Source organism: Bombina bombina, chromosome 6 (genome assembly GCF_027579735.1).
Source record: "Bombina bombina isolate aBomBom1 chromosome 6, aBomBom1.pri, whole genome shotgun sequence".
In the NCBI taxonomy this organism is placed as follows: domain Eukaryota; kingdom Metazoa; phylum Chordata; class Amphibia; order Anura; family Bombinatoridae; genus Bombina; species Bombina bombina.
The window spans coordinates 1,037,799,826-1,037,819,591 of NC_069504.1; the positions used below are offsets into that span (position 1 = coordinate 1,037,799,826).

The 19,766-nt window shown below is 39.8% G+C and overlaps 1 protein-coding gene across 4 annotated transcripts in view; it reads left to right on the top strand.

Moving 5' to 3' along the window:
• The window catches only part of CLINT1 (clathrin interactor 1), a 283,297-nt gene that overhangs the window by 205,329 nt on the left and 58,202 nt on the right, over positions 1 to 19,766 (top strand). For 2 of the 4 annotated variants that reach the window (XM_053718783.1, XM_053718785.1), the window contains exon 6: positions 1,737 to 1,914. In XM_053718783.1, coding sequence (XP_053574758.1) covers positions 1,737 to 1,914 — 178 coding nt within the window. The remainder of the gene's footprint in view (positions 1 to 1,736; positions 1,915 to 19,766) is intronic. The other 2 variants (XM_053718782.1, XM_053718784.1) reach the window with 1 other exon arrangement.

A 19,766-nucleotide genomic window follows, 5' to 3' on the forward strand; every position in this document is an offset into this window, starting at 1 on the left:
CTATTTCCTCGGCTCGAAGAGTCTCTGAGTTATCTGCCTTACATTGTGATTCTCCTTATCTGATCTTTCATTCAGACAAGGTAGTACTGCGTACTAAACCTGGGTTTTTACCTAAGGTTGTTTCTAACAGGAATATCAATCAAGAGATTGTTGTTCCATCATTATGTCCTAATCCTTCTTCAAAGAAGGAACGTCTTTTGCATAATCTAGACGTGGTCCGTGCTCTGAAGTTCTACTTACAGGCAACTAAAGATTTTAGACAAACTTCTTCTCTGTTTGTCGTTTACTCTGGACAGAGGAGAGGTCAAAAGGCTTCGGCTACCTCTCTCTCTTTTTGGCTTCGTAGCATAATACGTTTAGCCTATGAGACTGCTGGACAGCAGCCTCCTGAAAGAATTACAGCTCATTCCACTAGAGCTGTGGCTTCCACCTGGGCCTTTAAGAATGAGGCCTCTGTTGAACAGATTTGCAAGGCTGCAACTTGGTCTTCACTTCATACTTTTTCCAAATTTTACAAATTTGACACTTTCGCTTCTTCGGAAGCTGGTTTTGGGAGAAAGGTTCTACAGGCAGTGGTTCCTTCTGTTTAATGTTCCTGCCTTGTCCCTCCCATCATCCGTGTACTTAGCTTTGGTATGGGTATCCCATAAGTAATGGATGACCCGTGGACTGAACACACTTAACAAGAGAAAACATAATTTATGCTTACCTGATAAATTTATTTCTCTTGTAGTGTGTTCAGTCCACGGCCCGCCCTGTCTTTTTAAGGCAGGTTCTAAATTTTAAAATTATAACTACAGTCACCACTGCACCTTATAGTTTCTCCTTTCTCGTCTTGTTTCGGTCGAATGACTGGATATGACATGTGAGGGGAGGAGCTATATAGCAGCTCTGCTTGGGTGATCCTCTTGCAACTTCCTGTTGGGAAGGAGAATATATCCCATAAGTAATGGATGACCCGTGGACTGAACACACTACAAGAGAAATAAATTTATCAGGTAAGCATAAATTATGTTTTACCATAAAATGTATATGTACATATATTATTATTTTTTTTGTAATTGTAATGTTCTTTTATTATGCAGGGAGATTAAAGGGCCATGAAATCCAAACTTTTTTTCCCCATGATTCAGATAAAGAATACAATTTTAAACAACTTTCCAATTTACTTCTATTATTTAATTTGCTTCCTTCTCTTGTTATCCTTTGCTGAAAGCTTTATCTAGGCAAGCTCAAGAACAGCAGATAACCTAGGTTCTAGCTGTTGATTGGTGGCTGCATATATTTATATTGATTGTAATTGGCTCACCCATGTGTTAAGTTAGAAACCAATAGTGCATTGCTGCTCCTTCAACAAATGATACCAAGAGAATTAAACAAATTAGATAATAGGAGTAAATTAGAAAGATGTTTAAAATTGTATTCTCTATCTGAATCATGATAGAAAAATTTTGGGTTTCATGTACCTTTTTAAAGAGATGTTGTGTAGGCTGCAAAATTCTACACTCCTATCTTCAGCTTTTCATATAGTTTTAAAAGAAAACAATTCTTTATATTTAACTTTCATAGCAAAATGAGAATAAAAAAAATAATTAAAAAATTACACTGCCTCTCTTTGAAACATATCCCTTTTTTTAGTGGCTTTTGAATGAGCCACATGTTCTGATCTAATTTCCAATATCAATCATGCACTATATTTTTTTTTTTATTAATCTTTCCTGTTTAATCTGCTGCAGATGAGCGTTATGACACAGAGCCCAAATCTAAGTGGGATGAAGACTGGGACAAAAGTAAAACAGGCTTTCCATTCAGTGATAAACTGGGTGAACTGAGTGACAAAATAGGAAGCACTATCGATGATACTATCAACAAGTTCAGGAGGAAAGACAGGGAAGATTCCCCTGAGAGGGGCAGGTGAGTGTTTTTCACTAAGGTTCATCAATGGCGTTTAGTGCTCACTTATCAAATTTGCTGGGTGCCTTATATTCAGCTTGTGTGATAAATGCTCAGATTCCAAGCTTTATTAAGCTATGCTGTATCGCTCAAGTTGTATTCTAATTGTTGTGCCACTCAATAGGCTGCAAAGTTTTCTAGAGCTAGGCTATATCCTTTTCTAATTAATCTTTTTTATTTAACACAGTGAGAGTCCACAAGTCCATTACCCTGGGATTCAACTCCTGGCCACTAGGAGGAGTCAAAGATTTCCCAAAACTCCAAGAGTACTCCATCCCTCCCTCCTCACTAATTCTTCATTAAGAGTGAGGTCCTCAGTCCAATTTGAGGCCCATTTTTCCCCTTGCAGAGCTGCTATAAAAAGAGAGAGGGGATATTGGAGTATAGGATTGTGACACAATTACTTCTGGTGATGGAGTTAGTCACAAGCCTGCACAGGTGCCTCAGGGACCAATCTCCTAGCCTCCTCCTGTTGGGTTGTCGAGATACTCCTTACAGTGACGTACACAGCACTAGATGGGCTTTTCTACTGGAAGCAGTAAAGCTACAGAGGTAAGCTCAGTAGAATGGTTGCAGTACAGTTAAGTGCTATGTCACTAAGTGCACTCATATAGCCCACTGGCTATTATCAGGCACATTCTGACACTGTATATCAAAGCCAGTGGACAAAGCTTAGACAGGATTTACCACAAATGCAACTTGTCTATGGGACATACAGGAAGACATGGAAGGGTATGGTGGGGCCTCTTATAGTCTAATGGCAGAATTTTCCCATCTAATACGAGGAGAGTCTACGGCTTCATTCATTACTTGTGGGAAATACAGAATCTGGCCACCAGGAGGAGGCAAAAACACCCAAGCCAAATGCTTAAATACCTCCCCCACTCCCCTCATCCCCCAGTTATTCTTTGCTTTTCATCACAGGAGGATGGCAGAGAAGTGTCGGAAGATTTCAGAGAAGTCTATTATGGAGGGTAGTACTCTTCGGAATGGGACTGGAGTTTTAAGTAGTCTTATCAGCCTCTCAGTGAAAGCATTACGAATGTTAGTGTCTGGAGATGCAGGGAGAGTCTTTCTGCGAAACTATCCAGACTCATATTAACAGCTCTTTAAAGGGACACTGAACCCAATTTTTTTAGAGCATGCAATTTTAAGCAACTTTCTAATTTACTCCTATTATCACATTTCTTTCATGTAATTAGCAAGAGTCCATGAGCTAGTGACGTATGGGATATACATTCCTACCAGGAGGGGCAAAGTTTCCCAAACCTTAAAATGCCTATAAATACACCCCTCACCACACCCACAATTCAGTTTTACAAACTTTGCCTCCCATGGAGGTGGTGAAGTAAGTTTGTGCTAGATTCTACGTTGATATGCGCTTCGCAGCAGGCTGGAGCCCGGTTTTCCTCTCAGTGTGCAGTGAATGTCAGAGGGATGTGAAGAGAGTATTGCCTATTTGAATTCAATGATCTCCTTCTACGGGGTCTATTTCATAGGTTCTCTGTTATCGGTCGTAGAGATTCATCTCTTACCTCCCTTTTCAGATCGACGATATACTCTTATATATACCATTTCCTCTACTGATTCTCGTTTCAGTACTGGTTTGGCTTTCTACTACATGTAGAGGAGTGTCCGGGGGTAAGTAAGTCTTATTTTTGTGACACTCTAAGCTATGGTTGGGCACTTTTATATAAAGTTCTAAATATATGTGTTTAAACATTTATTTGCCTTGATTCAGGATGTTCAACGTTCCTTATTTCAGACAGTCAGTTTCATATTTGGGATAATGCATATGAATAAATCAATTTTTTCTTACCTTAAAATTTGACTTTTTTCCTGTGGGCTGTTAGGCTCGCGGGGGCTGAAAATGCTTCATTTTATTGCGTCATTCTTGGCGCGGACTTTCTTGGCGCAAACATTTTCTTGTCATTTTTTTGACGTTTTTGCGCCAAAAAATGTCGGCGTTACCGGATGTGGTGTCATTTTTGGCGCCAAATAATGTGGGCGGCTTTTTTGGCGCTAAAAAATTTGAGCGTCGTTGTCTCCACAATATTTAAGTCTCATTGTTTATTGCTTCTGGTTGCTAGAAGCTTGTTCATTGGCATTTTTTCCCATTCCTGAAACTGTCATTTAAGGAATTTGATCAATTTTGCTTTATATGTTGTTTTTTCTATTACATATTGCAAGATGTCTCAGATTGACCCTGAATCAGAAGCCACTTCTGGAAAAACGCTTAACTGAGTTTCAGTTCTACCAAAGCTAAATTCATTTATTTTAAATGTTATAAATGTTTATCTTTAGCTATGGTTTGTAATAAGTTATTATGATATACTTTTACATGCAGAATCCATTAGTATTTATGCTTTATATATTGCCATTCTTACATCTTATGTACAAGAAATATATATAAATCTTCTAAATATTTAGAAGATTTATAAGAAATATTTTTCTGATTCTATTTTAAAGGCTTTGTCTGACTTCGTGCCTTCTAATAAAAAAATTTAGGTCTTTTTCACTTCTTTTTCAATTATTGAAGTTTCAAATGACCAACAACATACTGATTTATCCTTCTCTGATGATGTTTTTTCTCTTTCAGAATTTTCTTCATCAGATATTGACACTAACAAACCTACTTTTTTATTATTTTTTTATTATTAAAGTACATTTCTTCTGTTAAGTGTGATCAGTCCACGGGTCATCATTACTTCTGGGATATTACTCCTCCCCAACAGGAAGTGCAAGAGGATTCACCCAGCAGAGCTGCATATAGCTCCTCCCCTCTACGTCACTCCCAGTCATTCTCTTGCACCCAACGACTAGATAGGATGTGTGAGAGGACTATGGTGATTATACTTAGTTTTATATCTTCAATCAAAAGTTTGTTATTTTAAAATAGCACCGGAGTGTGTTATTACCTCTCTGGCAGAGTTTGAAGAAGAATCTACCAGAGTTTTTGCTATGATTTTAGCCGGAGTAGTTAAGATCATATTGCTGTTTCTCGGCCATCTGAGGAGAGGTAAACTTCAGATCAGGGGACAGCGGGCAGATGAATCTGCATAGAGGTATGTAGCAGCTTTTATTTTCTGACAATGGAATTGATGAGAAAATCCTGCCATACCGATATAATGTCATGTATGTATACTTTACACTTCAGTATTCTGGGGAATGATACTTCACTAGAATTACACTGTAAGAAGTACATAAAGCTGTTTAATAACTAGAAATTATGTTTAACGTTTTTGCTGGAATGTAAAATCGTTTTCATTTGCTGAGGTACTGAGTGAATAAATGTTTGGGCACTATTTTTCCACTTGGCAGTTGCTTAATCTTTTTTCTGACAGTTTCTGTTCTCTCTCACTGCTGTGTGTGAGGGGGAGGGGCCGTTTTTTGGCGCTTTTGCTACGCATCAGATATTTCAGTCAGCAGCTCATTGTATTTCCTGCATGATCCGGTTCATCTCTACAGAGCTCAGGGGTCTTCAAAACTTATTTTGAGGGAGGTAATTTCTCTCAGCAGAGCTGTGAGAATTATAGTTGACTGAGATAAAAAACGTTTATTCTGTAATTTGTTTCCTGCTTTCAGAATCTGTTATCTTTGCTAATGGGATTAAACCTTTGCTAAAGTTGAGTTGTTTACAGGGATTGAGGCTATAACTGTTTCAATTTATTAATTTTCAACTGTCATAGATCTTCTGTGCTTCTTAAAGGCACAGTACGTTTTTAATATTATTCTAATTGAATTGTATTCCAAGTTGCAAGTTTATTTGCTAGTGTGTTAAACATGTCTGATTCAGAGGATGATACCTGTATCATTTGTTGCAATGCCAAAGTGGAGCCCAATAGAAATTTATGTACTAACTGTATTGATGCTACTTTAAATAAAAGTCAATCACAAATTGAACAAATTTCACCAAACAACGAGGGGAGAGTTATGCCGACTAACTCGCCTCACGTGTCAGTACCTGCATCTCCCGATCGGGAGGTGCGTGATATTGTAGCGCCGAGTACATCTGGGCGGCCATTACAAATCACATTACAGGATATGGCTACTGTTATGACTGAAGTTTTGGCTAAATTACCAGAACTAAGAGGTAAGCGTGATCACTCTGGGGTGAGAACAGAGTGCGCTGATAATATTAGGGCCATGTCAGACACTGCGTCACAGGTGGCAGAACATGAGGACGGAGAACTTCATTCTGTGGGTGACGGTTCTGATCCAAACAGACTGGATTCAGATATTTCAAATTTTAAATTTAAACTGGAAAACCTCCGTGTATTACTAGGGGAGGTGTTAGCGGCTCTGAATGATTGTAACACAGTTGCAATACCAGAGAAAATGTGTAGGTTGGATAAATATTTTGCGGTACCGGCGAGTACTGAGGTTTTTCCTATACCTAAGAGACTTACTGAAATTGTTACTAAGGAGTGGGATAGACCCGGTGTGCCGTTCTCACCCCCTCCGATATTTAGAAAAATGTTTCCAATAGACGCCACCACACGGGACTTATGGCAAACGGTCCCTAAGGTGGAGGGAGCAGTTTCTACTTTAGCTAAGCGTACCACTATCCCGGTGGAGGATAGCTGTGCTTTTTCAGATCCAATGGATAAAAAGTTAGAGGGTTACCTTAAGAAAATGTTTGTTCAACAAGGTTTTATATTGCAACCCCTTGCATGCATTGCACCGATCACGGCTGCAGCGGCATTCTGGATTGAGTCTCTGGAAGAGAACATTAGTTCAGCTACTCTGGACGACATTACGGACAGGCTTAGAGTCCTTAAACTAGCTAATTCATTCATTTCGGAGGCCGTAGTACATCTTACTAAACTTACGGCGAAGAATTCAGGATTCGCCATTCAGGCACGCAGGGCGCTGTGGCTAAAATCCTGGTCAGCTGATGTTACTTCTAAGTCTAAATTGCTTAATATACCTTTCAAAGGGCAGACCTTATTCGGGCCCGGGTTGAAAGAGATTATCGCTGACATTACAGGAGGTAAAGGCCATGCCCTGCCTCAGGACAAAGCCAAAGCTAAGACTAGACAGTCTAATTTTCGTTCCTTTCGTAATTTCAAAGCAGGAGCAGCATCAACTTCCTCTGCACCAAAACAGGAAGGAGCTGTTGCTCGCTACAGACAAGGCTGGAGACCTAACCAGTCCTGGAACAAGGGCAAGCAGACCAGGAAACCTGTTGCTGCCCCTAAAACAGCATGAATTGAGGGCCCCCGATCCGGGATCGGATCTAGTGGGGGGCAGACTTTCTCTCTTCGCCCAGGCTTGGGCAAGAGATGTCCAGGATCCCTGGGCGCTAGAGATAATATCTCAGGGATACCTTCTGGACTTCAAATACTCTCCTCCAAGAGAGAGATTTCATCTGTCAAGGTTGTCAACAATCCAGACAAAGAAAGAGGCGTTTCTACGCTGCGTACAAGAGCTCTTGTTAATGGGAGTAATCCATCCAGTTCCACGATCGGAACAGGGACAGGGGTTTTACTCAAATCTGTTTGTGGTTCCCAAAAAAGAGGGAACTTTCAGACCAATCCTGGACTTAAAGATCCTAAACAAATTCCTAAGAGTTCCATCGTTCAAGATGGAGACTATTCGGACAATTTTACCTATGATCCAAGAGGGTCAGTACATGACCACTGTAGATTTAAAAGATGCTTACCTTCACATACCGATTCACAAAGATCATTACCGGTACCTAAGGTTTGCCTTCCTAGACAGGCATTACCAGTTTGTGGCTCTTCCATTCGGATTGGCTACAGCTCCAAGAATCTTCACAAAGGTTCTGGGTGCTCTTCTGGCGGTACTAAGACCACGGGGAATCTCTGTAGCTCCATACCTAGACGACATTCTGATACAAGCTTCAAGCTTTCAAACTGCCAAGTCTCATACAGAGTTAGTACTGGCATTTCTAAGGTCACATGGATGGAAGGTGAACGAAAAGAAAAGTTCACTTGTTCCACTCACAAGAGTTCCCTTCCTGGGGACTCTTATAGATTCTGTAGAAATGAAGATTTACCTGACAGAGGACAGGCTAACAAGACTTCAAAGTGCTTGCCGCACCCTTCATTCCATTCAACACCCGTCAGTGGCTCAATGCATGGAGGTAATCGGCTTAATGGTAGCGGCAATGGACATAGTACCCTTTGCACGCTTACACCTCAGACCACTGCAACTGTGCATGCTAAGTCAGTGGAATGGGGATTACTCAGACTTATCCCCTTCTCTGAATCTGGATCAAGAGACCAGAAATTCTCTTCTATGGTGGCTTTCTCGGCCACATCTGTCCAGGGGGATGCCATTCAGCAGACCAGACTGGACAATTGTAACAACAGACGCCAGCCTTCTAGGTTGGGGTGCCGTCTGGAATTCTCTGAAGGCTCAGGGACAATGGAGTCAGGAGGAGAGTCTCCTGCCAATAAACATTCTAGAATTGAGAGCAGTTCTCAATGCCCTCCTGGCTTGGCCCCAGTTGACAACTCGGGGGTTCATCAGGTTTCAGTCGGACAACATCACGACTGTAGCTTACATCAACCATCAGGGAGGGACAAGAAGCTCCCTAGCTATGATGGAAGTATCAAAGATAATTCGCTGGGCAGAGTCTCAGTCTTGCCACCTGTCAGCAATCCACATCCCGGGAGTGGAGAACTGGGAGGCGGATTTCTTAAGTCGTCAGACTTTTCATCCGGGGGAGTGGGAACTTCATCCGGAGGTCTTTGCCCAAATACTTCGACGTTGGGGCAAACCAGAGATAGATCTCATGGCGTCTCGACAGAACGCCAAGCTTCCTCGTTACGGGTCCAGATCCAGGGATCCAGGAGCAGTCCTGATAGATGCCCTGACAGCACCTTGGGACTTCAGGATGGCTTACGTGTTTCCACCCTTCCCGTTGCTTCCTCGATTGATTGCCAGAATCAAACAAGAGAGAGCATCAGTGATTCTAATAGCACCTGCGTGGCCACGCAGGACTTGGTATGCAGACCTGGTGGACATGTCATCCTGTCCACCTTGGTCTCTACCTCTGAAACAGGACCTTCTGATACAGGGTCCCTTCAAACATCAAAATCTAACTTCTCTGAAGCTGACTGCTTGGAAATTGAACGCTTGATTTTATCAAGACGTGGGTTTTCTGAGTCAGTTATTGATACCTTAATACAGGCTAGGAAACCTGTTACCAGAAAGATTTACCATAAGATATGGCGTAAATACCTATATTGGTGTGAATCCAAAGGTTACTCTTGGAGTAAGGTTAGGGTTCCTAGGATATTGTCTTTTCTACAAGAAGGTTTAGAAAAGGGTTTATCTGCTAGTTCATTAAAGGGACAGATCTCAGCTCTGTCCATTCTGTTACACAAACGTCTGTCAGAAGTTCCTGACGTCCAGGCTTTTTGTCAGGCTTTGGCCAGGATTAAGCCTGTGTTTAAAACTGTTGCTCCACCATGGAGTTTAAACCTTGTTCTTAATGTTTTACAGGGCGTTCCGTTTGAACCCCTTCATTCCATTGATATAAAGTTGTTATCTTGGAAAGTTCTATTTTTAATGGCTATTTCCTCGGCTCGAAGAGTCTCTGAATTATCAGCCTTACATTGTGATTCTCCTTATTTGATTTTTCATTCGGATAAGGTAGTTCTGCGTACTAAACCTGGGTTCTTACCTAAGGTAGTTTCTAACAGGAATATCAATCAAGAGATTGTTGTTCCTTCTTTATGCCCAAATCCTTCTTCGAAGAAGGAACGTCTACTGCACAACCTGGATGTAGTCCGTGCTCTAAAATTTTAATTTCAGGCAACTAAGGAATTTCGACAAACGTCTTCTCTGTTTGTCGTTTACTCTGGGCAGAGGAGAGGTCAAAAAGCTTCTGCTACCTCTCTTTCTTTTTGGCTTCGTAGCATAATTCGTTTAGCTTATGAGACTGCTGGACAGCAGCCTCCTGAAAGAATTACAGCTCATTCTACTAGAGCTGTGGCTTCCACTTGGGCCTTCAAGAATGAGGCCTCTGTTGAGCAGATTTGCAAGGCTGCAACTTGGTCTTCGCTTCATACTTTTTCCAAATTTTACAAATTTGACACTTTTGCTTCATCGGAGGCTATTTTTGGGAGAAAGGTTCTTCAGGCAGTGGTTCCTTCTGTATAAAGAGCCTGCCTATCCCTCCCGTCATCCGTGTACTTTTGCTTTGGTATTGGTATCCCAGAAGTAATGATGACCCGTGGACTGATCACACTTAACAGAAGAAAACATAATTTATGCTTACCTGATAAATTCCTTTCTTCTGTAGTGTGATCAGTCCACGGCCCGCCCTGTTTTTTAAGGCAGGTAAATATTTTTTAATTTATACTCCAGTCACCACTTCACCCTTGGCTTTTCCTTTCTCGTTGGTCCTTGGTCGAATGACTGGGAGTGACGTAGAGGGGAGGAGCTATATGCAGCTCTGCTGGGTGAATCCTCTTGCACTTCCTGTTGGGGAGGAGTAATATCCCAGAAGTAATGATGACCCGTGGACTGATCACACTACAGAAGAAAGGAATTTATCAGGTAAGCATAAATTATGTTTTGTTCTTTGTTGAAAAGGTGTTGATTATTTTGGATATTAAGGTAACTAGTTCTTTAAGACTAGCTGACACTATTTCTGTCTATTTATTCTTCTGTGTTTTCAGAGGTTTTCTTTCCAATTCCCCATACTAGGGAATGGAATAGGCTGAGAATTTTCTTTTATTCTTTCTTCAAAGGTTTTAAACTATATTCTTTGCCAGCAGTTAAATTCAATTTGGAGGGTTCTCCAATTTATTGGGGCTATCTCTACTCCTACTAATTATGCTATTGTTTCTATAGCAAAATAGTATTTATTTTCCTTTAGATGGTTGTATCTTATTTATGGAAAATTATTTAGTGTCAGGTACTTTTCTTGGTCCTGTGATTTATTTGGATATTGCAATTGCTTCATTTTTGTTCTGTTTACTTTAAGATCAAGTATCAGATTATGGTTTATTTTAGCATTGTTAAAGGGACAAAATTTACTAGACTAGGTGCTGTTGCATTTGTCTTGTTGTTTTGCATTTATTGATTATGCAAGTCCACTGTATTGACTGGTCCTTTAAACTGGACTATCATACTAATAATTTCATTTGTGTCTTTATTTTATTGAATATTTTCGCAAATGAGGGTTAATCTATGTCTTTAGCTATTTTAGCTAGAAGAATTTTGTGATTTTTAAAAAAATCCATATTTCTTTTGTTCTAAGATAATCAATTATTTGTTTTATAATTGGATTCAATTCTTAACTGTTACTCTGGGCTTCAAGATTGAGTTCTAAGACTAAAACTTTAAGCTTATACTAGTTTGGTTGTTCTTATTAAGGAACGAATTCCTGAATTCTTTCCCAAGTAACATGTTTATAATTGGAAATTTTTCAGTTCGAAATCAGCTCCCTAATATTGCGATGTACGTGCCGTATTCCAGCTTGGCTGGCAAGGGGCAGGTTAAGACTTTTTTGAAATTTATTTGGTTCTATTCGGTCCAAATTTCTTTGATTTTATTCCAGTAAGGCTAACACTTTCTTTAAGTGTGTTTCGGTCCTATATATTTTGGGTACTGTTGAAGCATGGCTGGGCACCCATGGGGTTCAAGCGCTGCTCAGACCTGGAATCTTCTGGGGTATTTCTTCCAGTTCCATTTTTAGGAACTGGGTTTTGGAGTTTTATTCAAACTATTCTGCCTTTTGGTCAGTGATAGCATTATTTGGTTTCATTAGATACAATAAATGCATATTTTCATTTTTCTGTTTTCATTCAGATTTTTTTCTGAGGATGCGGAATCTCATATGATTCACTTTGCTCTTCAGGACATAGTTAGAGGATCTTTTTTTCAAAAGCTCTTGATTCCTCACACAAGGGTCACCTTTTTTAGGTTTCCAGATATTTGTGTCTCTGTCTTTGTCTCTATCAGACAAGGGACAATTTTATTCCATTGTGTCGGTACCTTTAGTCTATATTATTTCCTTCAGTTGCTATATATGCATAGAAGTTTTAGGTCTTATGGCCACAGCATTGGATTTAATTCCCTTTGCTCATTCTCTATAGAAAGAACCTTTTCAGTCTTTTATGCTGAATTATGGTGCAGGGATTCTAGGATTTCGCTTTTTTAATCTTCGAATCCTAATATTTATCTCTCTTGATTTGGTGGTTAAGATCACCATCATTTAGTCTACAGGTCTCTTCGTTTCTTTCAACCTGGGCCATGATCTCTACAGATGTGAGTCTTTTTGGTTGGGAGGCTGTCTGAGGATCTCTGTCAGCACAAGGGGTTTGGAAATCTCAGGAGGCGAGATTACCATTTGATATTTTAGAACTCTGTGCTTTCTCAGAGTTTTTTCAGTTTTTTTCTTTTTGAAGAAGAGACGTTTAATGGTTTTCAAACAATATCACTACTATGGTGTATGTCAATCATCAGAGTAGGACTATCAGTCCTTTGGCTGTGACAGAAGTGTCTCGGATATTAGCTTGGGCTAAATCCAGCTCCTATCTAAATTCTGTGGGGTTTTTTCCCAGGTATAGATATTTGGGAAGCGGATTATCTCTGTTAATCAAGCTTTTCTTCCGGGAGAATGGTCTCTCTTACCCAGATATGATTTTCATTTCATCTGAATAAAGAACTTCCCAGGGGCCTATTAAGGTCCGGGAATCTTCAGGCGGAAGTAGTGTATGCATTGACATTTCTTTGGAATTATCTTTTTGCCTATTTCTTTCCGCCTCTAGTTCTTCTTCCAAAATTCTTATGGAGTATTTGTTTGTTATGCTGGTAGCTCCAGCATGGCCTCTCAGGTTTTGGTATACGAATCTCATTCGGATGGCCAGTTGCCAACGTTGGACACCTCCGTTTAAACCAGACCTTTTCTTTCTCAAGGCCTTTTTTCCATCAGGATCTCAAATCATTACATTTGAAGGGATGGAGATTGAACGCTTGGTTTTTAGTCATAGAGGTTTTTCTGACTCATTGATTAATACTATGTTTCAGGCTCATAAATCTGTCTCTAGAAAGATTTATATTGAGTCTGGAAGACCTACTTTTCTTGGCATTCTTTTAAAATTCATAGAATTTTATTATTTTTTCAGGTTGGTTTGGATAAGGTTTTTGTCTTCAATTCTTTGTTAGGACAAATCTCTACTTTCTGTTCTTTTTTCACAGAAAGATTGCTAATCATCCTGATATTCATTGTTTTGTACAGGCTTTGGTCCATATCAAGCCTGTCATTAATTCAATCTCTCCTCTTTGGAGTCTCAATTTGGTGCTGAGGGCTTTACAGGCTCCTCCGTTTGAAACTATGCATTTTCTGAACGTTAAATTACTTTCTTGGAAAAGTATTGTTCCTTTTGGTTATTTCTTCTACTAGAAGAGTTTTTGAGTTACCTGCTCTTTTTTGTGAATATCCTTTTCTGATTTTTCATCAGGATAAGGCAGTGTTACTTCCTGATATTCATCATTTTTTTCAGGTTTTGATTCGTATCAAACCTGTCATTAAGCCAATTTCTCCTCCTTGGAGTCTTGGGTTCTGAAGGTTTTTCAGGCTCTTCTATTTTGAGCATATGCTTGCTCTTTTTTCATTACTTTCATGGAAAGTATTGTTCTTTTTGGACATCTCTTCAGCTAGAACAATTTTTGAATTATCTGTTCTTTCTTGTGAATCTCCTTGTTCTGATTTTTCATCACGATAAGGTGTTTTTCTTTCATGTAATTAGCAAGAGTCCATGAGCTAGTGACGTATGGGATATACATTCCTACCAGGAGGGGCAAAGTTTCCCAAACCTTAAAATGCCTATAAATACACCCCTCACCACACCCACAATTCAGTTTTACAAACTTTGCCTCCGATGGAGGTGGTGAAGTAAGTTTGTGCTAGATTCTACGTTGATATGCGCTCCGCAGCAAGTTGGAGCCCGGTTTTCCTCTCAGCGTGCAGTGAATGTCAGAGGGATGTGAGGAGAGTATTGCCTATTTGAATGCAGTGATCTCCTTCTAAGGGGTCTATTTCATAGGTTCTCTGTTATCGGTCGTAGAGATTCATCTCTTACCTCCCTTTTCAGATCGACGATATACTCTTATATATACCATTACCTCTGCTGATTCTCGTTTCAGTACTGGTTTGGCTATCTGCTATATGTAGATGAGTGTCCTGGGGTAAGTAAGTCTTATTTTCTGTGACACTCCTAGCTATGGTTGGGCACTTTGTTTATAAAGTTCTAAATATATGTATTCAAACATTTATTTGCCTTGACTCAGAATGTTCAACTTTCCTTATTCTTCAGACAGTCAGTTTCATATTTGGGATAATGCATTTTAATTTAACATTTTTTACCTTAAAATTTGACTTTTTCCCTGTGGGCTGTTAGGCTCGCGGGGGCTGAAAATGCTTCATTTTATTGCGTCATTCTTGGCGCGGACTTTATTGGCGCAAAAATTCTATTTCCGTTTCCGGCGTCATACGTGTCGCCGGAAGTTGCGTCATTCTTTGACGTTATTTTGCGCCAAAAATGTCGGCGTTCCGGATGTGGCGTCATTTTTGGCGCCAAAAAAAGCATTTAGGCGCCAAATAATGTGGGCGTCTTATTTGGCGCGAAAAAATATGGGTGTCACTTTTTGTCTCCACATTATTTCAGTCTTATTTTTTATTGCTTCTGGTTGCTAGAAGCTTGTTCTTTGGCATTTTTTCCCATTCCTGAAACTGTCATTTAAGGAATTTGATCAATTTTGCTTTATATGTTGTTTTTTTCTTTTACATATTGCAAGATGTTCCACGTTGCAACTGAGTCAGAAGATACTTCAGGAAAATCACTGCACAGTGCTGGAGCTACCAAGCTAAGTGTATCTGCTATAAACTTTTGGTATCTGTTTCTCCAGCTGTTGTTTGTATTGCATGTCATGTCAAACTTATTAATGCAGATAAAATTTCCTTTAGTACTGTTACATTACCTGTTGCTGTTCCGTCAACATCTAATTTTCAGAGTGTTCCTGATAACATAAGAGATTTTATTTTTTAAATCCATTAAGAAGGCTATGTCTGTTATTTCTCCTTCTAGTATACATAAAAGTCTTTTAAAACTTCTCTTTTTTCAGATGAATTTTTAAATGAACATCATCATTCTGATACTGATAATGGTTCTTCTGGTTCAGAGGTTTCTGTCTCAGAGGTTGATGCTGATAAATCTTTGTATTTGTTCAAGATGGAATTTATTCGTTCTTTACTTAAAGAAGTGTTATTTGCATTAGAAATAGAGGATTCTGGTCCTCTTGATACTAAATGTAAACGTTTAAATAAGGTTTTTAAATCTCCTGTAGTTATTCCAGAAGTGTTTTATCTCCCTGATGCTATTTCTGAAGTAATTCCAGGGAATGGAATAATTTGGGTAATTTATTTACTCCTTCTAGACGTTTAAGCAAATTATATCTTGTGCCATCTGACAGATTAGAGTTTTTTGGGACAAAAATCCCTAAGGTTATGGGGCTGTCTCTACTCCTGCTAATGTACTACTGTTCCTACGGCAGATAGTACTTCATTTAAGGATCCTTTAGATAGGAAAATTGAATCCTTTCTAAGAAAAGCTTACTTATGTTCAGGTAATCTTCTTAGACCTGCTATATTTTTAGCGGATGTTGCTGCAGCTTCAACTTTTTGGTTAGAAGCTTTAGCGCAACAAGTAACAGATCATAATTTTATAGCATTATTATTATTCTATAACATGCTAATAATTTTATTGGTGATACCATCTTTTGATATCATTAGAGTTGTCAGGTATATGTCTCTAGCTATTTTAGCTAGAAAAGCTTTATGGATTAAACTTGGAATGCTGACATGTCTTCTAAGTCAACTTTGCTTTCCCTTTCTTTCCAGGGTAAATAATCATTTTCGTTCCTTTCCTCACAAGGAACAAAAGCCTGATCCTTCATCCTCAGGAGCGGTATCAGTTTGGAAACTATTTCCAGTTTGGAATATATCCAAGCCTTATAGAAACCTATAGCCAGCTCCTAAGTACCTATGAAGGTGCGGCCCTTATTCCAGCTCAGCTGGTATGGGGCAGATTACGTTTTCTTCAAAGAAATTTGGATCAATTCCGTTCTTAATCTCTGGTTTCAGAAACATTGTTTCAGAAAGGTACAGAATTGGCTTCAAGTTAAGGCCTCCTGCTAAGAGATTCTTTTCTTTCCCGTGTCCCAGTTAACACAGCAAAGGCTCAGCATTTCTGAAATGTGTTTCAGATCTAGAGTTGGCTGGAGTATTTATGCCAGTTCCAGTTCTGGAACAGGGGCTGGGGTTTTATTTTATCTCTTCATTGTACCAAAGAAGGTCAATTCCTTCAGACCAGTTCCGGATCTATCATTATTGAATCGTTATGTTAGGATTCCAACATTCAAGATGGTTACTGTAGGACTATCCTGCCTTTTGTTTAGCAAGGGCATTATATGTCTACAATAGATTTTCAGGATGTGTATCTGCATATTCCGATTCATCCAGATCACTTTTTAGTGTCTGAGATTCTCTTTTTAGACAAGCATTACCAGTTTTGTGGCTCTACCGTTTGGCCTAGCCTCAGTTCCAAGAATTTTTTTCAAAGGTTCTCGGTGCCCTTCTTTCTGTAATCAGAGAATAGGGTTTTGGTATTTCCTTATTTGGACGATATCTTGGTACTTGCTCAGTCTTCTCATTTTCGAAGAATCTCATACGAATCGACTTGTGTTGTTTCTTCAAGTTCATGGTTGGAGGATCAATTTACCAATCAGTTCATTGATTCCTCAGACAAGGGTAACCTTTTTAGGTTTCTAGATAAATTCAGTGTCTATGACTCTGTCCTTGTCAGACAAGAGAAGTTTAACATTGATATCAGCTTGTCAAAACCTTCAGTCACAATCATTCCCTTTGGTAGCCTTATGCATGGAAATGTTGGGTCTTAGGACTGCCGCATCAGATGCGATCTCCTTTGCTCGTTTTCACATGCGACCTCTTCAGTTCTGTATGCTGAACCAATGGTGCAGGGATTACTCAAAGATATCTCAATTAATATCTTTAAACCGATTTTACAACACTCTCTGACATGGTGGACAGATCACCATCGTTTAGTTCAGGGGGTTTCTTTGTTCTTCCGACCTGGACTATAATCTTAACAGATGCAAGTCTTACAGGTTGGGGAGCTGTGTGGGGGTATCTGACGGCACAAGGGGTTTGGGAATCTCAGGAGGTGAGATTTCCGATCAATATTTTGGAACTCCGTGCAATTTTCAGAGCTCTTCAGTCTTGGCCTCTTCTGAAGAGAGAGTTGTTCATTTGTTTTCAGATAGACAATGTCACAACTGTGGCATACATCAATCATCAAGGAGGGACTCACAGTCCTCTGGCTATGAAAGAAGTATCTCGAATTTTGGTTTGGGCGGAATCCAGCTCCAGTCTAATCTCTGCGGTTCATATCCCAGGTATGGACAATTGGAAAGCGGATTATCTCAGTCGCCAAACGTTGCATCCGGGCGAATGGTCTCTTCACCCAGAGGTATTTCTTCAGATTATTCAAATGTGGGAACTTCCAGAAATAGATCTGATGGCTTCTCATCTAAACAAGAAACTTCCCAGGTATCTGTCCAGATCCCGGGATCCTCAGGCGGAGGCAGTGGATGCATTATCACTTCCTTGGAAGTATCATCCTGCCTATATCTTTCCGCCTCTAGTTCTTCTTCCAAGAGTAATCTCCAAGATTCTGAAGGAATGCTCGTTTGTTCTGCTGGTAGCTCCGGCATGGCCTCACAGGTTTTGGTATGCGGATCTTGTCCGGATGGCCTCTTGCCAACCGTGGACTCTTCCGTTAAGACCAGACCTTTTGTCTCAAGGTCCTTTTTTCCATCAGGATCTGAAATCCTTAAATTTAAAGGTATGGAGATTGAACGCTTGATTCTTGGTCAAAGAGGTTTCTTTGACTCTGTGATTAATACTATGTTACAGGCTCGTAAATCTGTATTCAGAGAGATATATTATAGAGTCTGGAAGACTTATATTTCTTGGTGTCTTTCTCATCTTTTTTCTTGGCATTCTTTTAGAATACCGAGAATATTACAGTTTCTTCAGGATGGTTTAGATAAGGGTTTGTCCGCAAGTTCCTTGAAAGGTCAAATCTCTGCTCTTTCTGTTCTTTTTCACAGAAAGATTGCTATTCTTCCTGATATTCATTGTTTTGTACAAGCTTTGGTTCGTATAAAGCCTGTCATTAAGTCAATTTCTCCTCCTTGGAGTTTGAATTTGGTTCTGGGGGCTCTTCAAGCTCCTCCATTTGAACCTATGCATTCATTGGATATTAAATTACTTTCTTGGAAAGTTTTGTTCCTTTTGGCCATCTCTTCTGCCAGAAGAGTTTCTGAATTATCTGCTCTTTCTTGTGAGTCTCCTTTTCTGATTTTTCATCAGGATAAGGCGGTGTTGCGAACTTCTTTTGAATTTTTACCTAAGTTGTGAATTCCAACAACATTAGTAGAGACTTTGTGGTTCCTTCATTATGTCTTAATCCTAAGAATTCTAAGGAGAAATCGTTGCATTCTTTGGATGTTATTAGAGCTTTGAAATATTATGTTGAAGCTACTAAGTCTTTCCGAAAGACTTCTAGTTTATTTGTTATCTTTTCCGGTTCTAGAAAGGCCAGAAAACTTCTGCCATTTCTTTGGCATCTTGGTTGAAATCTTTAATTCATCTTGCCTATGTTGAGTCGGGTAAGACTCCGCCTCATAGGATTACAGCTCATTCTACTAGGTCAGTTTCTACTTCCTGGGCGTTTAGGAATGAAGCTTCGGTTGATCAGATTTGCAAAGCGGCAACTTGGTCCTCTTTGCATACTTTTACCAAATTCTACCATTTTGTTGTATTTTCTTTTTCTGAAGCAGTTTTTGGTAGAAAAGTACTTCAGGCAGCGGTTTCAGTTTGAATCTTCTGCTTATGTTTTTCATTAAACTTTATTTTGGGTGTGGATTATTTTCAGCAGGAATTGGCTGTCTTTATTTTATCCCTCCCTCTCTAGTGACTCTTGTGTGGAAAGATCCACATCTTGGGTAGTCATTATCCCATACGTCACTAGCTCATGGACTCTTGCTAATTACATGAAAGAAAACATAATTTCTCCAACATAGGTGTGTCCGGTCCACGGCGTCATCCTTACTTGTGGGATATTCTCTTCCCCAACAGGAAATGGCAAAGAGCCCAGCAAAGCTGGTCACATGATCCCTCCTAGGCTCCGCCTACCCCAGTCATTCTCTTTGCCGTTGTACAGGCAACATCTCCACGGAGATGGCTTAGAGTTTTTTAGTGTTTAACTGTAGTTTTTATTATTCAATCAAGAGGGAACGTTCAGACCAATCTTAGATCTCAAGATCTTAAACAAGTTTCTCAAGGTTCCATCGTTCAAGATGGAAACCATTCGAACTATTCTTCCTTCCATCCAGGAAGGTCAATTCATGACCACGGTGGATTTAAAGGATGCGTATCTACATATTCCTATCCACAAGGAACATCATCGGTTCCTAAGGTTCGCATTCCTGGACAAACATTACCAGTTCGTGGCGCTTCCTTTCGGATTAGCCACTGCTCCAAGGATTTTCACAAAGGTACTAGGGTCCCTTCTAGCTGTGCTACGACCAAGGGGCGTTGCGGTAGTACCTTACTTGGACGACATTCTGATTCAAGCGTCGTCCCTTCCTCAAGCAAAGGCTCACACGGACATCGTCCTGGCCTTTCTCAGATCTCACGGATGGAAAGTGAACGTGGAAAAGAGTTCTCTATCCCCGTCAACAAG